Source organism: Pteropus alecto, unplaced genomic scaffold (genome assembly GCF_000325575.1).
Source record: "Pteropus alecto unplaced genomic scaffold, ASM32557v1 scaffold118, whole genome shotgun sequence".
NCBI classification, from domain to species: Eukaryota; Metazoa; Chordata; class Mammalia; order Chiroptera; family Pteropodidae; genus Pteropus; species Pteropus alecto.
In genome coordinates, this window is record NW_006440654.1 from 2,454,263 (window position 1) to 2,457,469 (window position 3,207).

The 3,207-nt window shown below is 48.1% G+C and overlaps 1 protein-coding gene across 14 annotated transcripts in view; it reads right to left on the reverse strand.

Moving 5' to 3' along the window:
- TRMU (tRNA 5-methylaminomethyl-2-thiouridylate methyltransferase) overlaps nucleotides 1-3,207 on the reverse strand; it is a 26,539-nt gene that overhangs the window by 18,983 nt on the left and 4,349 nt on the right. For 13 of the 14 annotated variants that reach the window (XR_001517428.2, XR_001517427.2, XR_001517425.2 and 10 more), the window contains exon 2: nucleotides 904-1,069. Coding sequence is in view for 11 of the 14 variants with exons in the window: in XM_025051001.1 (XP_024906769.1) it covers nucleotides 904-1,069 (166 nt within the window). In the remaining 3 variants the exon portion in view is untranslated. Of the gene's footprint in view, nucleotides 1-903; nucleotides 1,070-2,308; nucleotides 2,399-3,207 lie in introns of those variants that run through there. The other variant, XM_025051004.1, reaches the window with a different exon arrangement.

Sequence of the window (3,207 nt, forward strand, 5' to 3'; positions counted from 1 at the left end):
GCCTCCACTGGCCACCCGAGGCACGCAGCCCACTCAGGGCTCTCCACGCTCCAGCCCTCAGCATCCTCCCTCTGCAGCAACGAGGGTCCCGCCAACGATTTCGACGATCACAAAATAAAGGATGGGTACTCCTCCCTGTCTCCCCCACTGCTCTTGCGACCCCATGTGGAATGTCTCTAGTCCCTGTGACTTTCAAGGGCAAGTCAAACCCCAGCTCCTCATGAGGTCTCCCTGAGCACTCCACGCGACACATTTCTCCCCCCTCTGAACTGCAGCATTTTAATAGACTTCATGCCACTCGCCACCATTACGTTCTCTGAAAATAATGTCCTCTTCCCAACTAGATTACAAATTCCTACAGAATGGGACCATGGTTTATACATCGTTTTGTTTCCAAAGGCAGCACAGTGCCTAGGACAGAGGGAGCCATAATAACTGTTAGGGTTATATTAGATTTTTAAAGTTTTTTTTTTGGGGGTTTTTTTTTTTTTTTCCTTGATTTCAAAAGGCACGGGGGAGTGGATCACTTAACTCTTTTTCTCAGAACCCCCCAATCACTGAGCTGCACGGGTGTGGCCACTCCCCTCACGGCACCTTCCAGGGGAGACCGCGGCCTTAGCTCCCCTACTCTAATTCGGCAGCAGAAACATCTCAAGGTTCAAGAAGCATTAAAGAGACCTTCTGGAAGGTGGCAAAATAACAGGAATAAGAGCTTGGGGTGCTGTGGGATCCAGGCCTGGCCTCTCACACAGAGCCCCTCGAGGGTGGCTGAGGCCTCCCACTCACGTTCTTTGGTATCGCCGCTGAAGAGCACAGGTGGCACAAGTCAGTCGGATGGACCACGATGGGACTGGAAGGACCCGCAGCGCATGGGAAGGCTCTGCATCCGTGAACGGTTCTCACCTGAACACATCGTTCCAATACTCCTTCACATAGGACACCTGGTGGAAAGGGATGTCCAAGATTTGGCAAACTCTGTAAGCATCTTCGCAGTCCTTGTCAGCTGTGCAAACTCCATGTTCGTCCAGTGAGTCCCAGTTCTTCATAAACACCCCTGTCACTTGGTAACCTGGGGGAGGCAGGAAGGACAAATTAAAGAGAATATACAAAATGAACCTTGGGCGAAAAGGGCAGTGATCTGAGGTCCTAGCAGTTCCTTGATATGCCTTAAATGCTCCTTCCCCTAGATTCCTGCAGCATTTTGTGATGGCTTCCGCCATCACATTATTGGGCTGAAATTGCCTATGTCCGCAAGATAATGAGCAAGAGGTACTTTTTCATCTTCGTGACTGTGTGTCGGCACAATGCCTGCCACATAGAGATGCTCAGCAAATGTGTGAAGAGCAGAAATTCAAGATTTTTCAAAACCATCACCATTCAGTTATCAAAAAAGTGAACTAATTTCAAAAGTTATTTCCAATTACCATCTAAGATTTAGATTCTAAGTCCTCAGACGTGACAATTCAAATTTTGGCTATTTTAGGGCTGTATTTCTTAGATATTTTCTGACCTATTTTTTTCCCTCTTCTGTTGTGACGAACTACCCAACCGAATATTGGACAGACAAGCTTCAGCCTTACTCCGTCTTAGTGAACTACACAGGCTCCTACCCCGTAAGAAAAACATTTATTCCGCGTAGGCTCAATATAATGAAAGACAGAGCATTTGACTGTAAATGGTTTAATATAGAACTACAAAGAACAGAGATTCAATGACAAAGCTTTGCCCAAACTAAAGGGCCACAGTGGGAAGAACACGCCCACCCCAGCAGGTAATCAGGCTCTCCCTCCTTTGTCTCCCCACACTTCTCACAGCTGCTTTTCTTCGAGCATACCACGGGAGGCTCCACAACGCACTGAAGCATGGAGCTCCTTACAGGGCAAAGCCCATCTCATACGATTCTGTGTCCACCGCACCTAGCAGTACCCAGCACAAAACGGCGTAAAAAGTGCTTGTAGAATGGATAAACAACACGGGGCTTTAGAAATCCACTCTTTTTTAGCCTCAGCTGCCTGATCATTTTTCTCATGGAGTCGTGACCCACTCACACAGGCACAGGGCTTGGCTCTCTAAGACGGATCTTAGCGCTTTGCCTAGCCTTAATTTTCCAGGGAGCATGTGACAGGATGTGCACCTCCAATAACACTGGGAAAGCCCTTGAGGCCAAGAGGAAAGGACCACACTTTTTCTTTGCTGTCCATCAGCTCCCCCACCACCCCCGCCCAAGGAAGGCTGGAATATGAACTTGTACAGTCTGGATCCGGGGGAGGAGGGAGAGCTTATCTGCCTAAAGAGTAAAATAATATACCTGGTCTCCCCACGGCCAGCCTCCCACGTCTCCCAAAAGACGTCACACGCCTTGTCAGGAACTTGCATTGTCTACTCAACCTAATCTAGGGCTCCACCTACTCCTCCACCCCACCCCACCCCACCCCCGTCTCGCAGGAATAAAAGAAGTGACAGTTACAATTCAAGGCTCTATCAGCCAGTCCACAATCTCAGCCTAAGAACCCAGGGCACCGGGCAGATGTGCCAACAAACGCTGTCTAATGGGACCACACACTCTCCTGAGGACTGGCAGCCGCCTGGTGCCGGCAGTGGGCAGGCGCCCTAAGTGGGCTTCCGCTCTGCCAGACCGCTGGACCCGGGAGGAGGGCCGCTGAGCGAGAACCTCAGGGTCTTATGGTATTCGCTTCAGGATGGTTTTGATGCTGTTTCGGGAGTTTAAAAAAGGTGTGTTTTGGTATATGTGATCATTTTTTTCATTTAACCTAAAGCTTTCCATTGAGCAGGAGGGGTTAAAAAAACAATGCTGACAAAGCATTGTGAAGGCACTGTGAAGGCTGATGAAGACTCTGCCCAGGGTCACAGGTCGCGTGCGGCTTCAGCTTCGGCAGGCAATGACAAACCATTCCTACCCCTGATCACTCCTTCCTGAGTGCGGAAAGCTTGTGTTGCTCCATATTTTCAACAACACTTGATATTATTACACACTTTCCTTTTTTTTTTATTTTTAGAAAGTTGTCACAGTTCATTAAACTATAAACTTCTTAAGGCTAAATCCGTGTTTTACTCTCTCTGAAGGTCCATCGCTGCCAAATTTTTTCAACATAACGAGCATTGAATAAATAAATGTTGAAGAGGCCGAACATTTAAACCAGTTTACGAAGAGCATATACTGTCAACCACTTTCTCAATGGCATAATG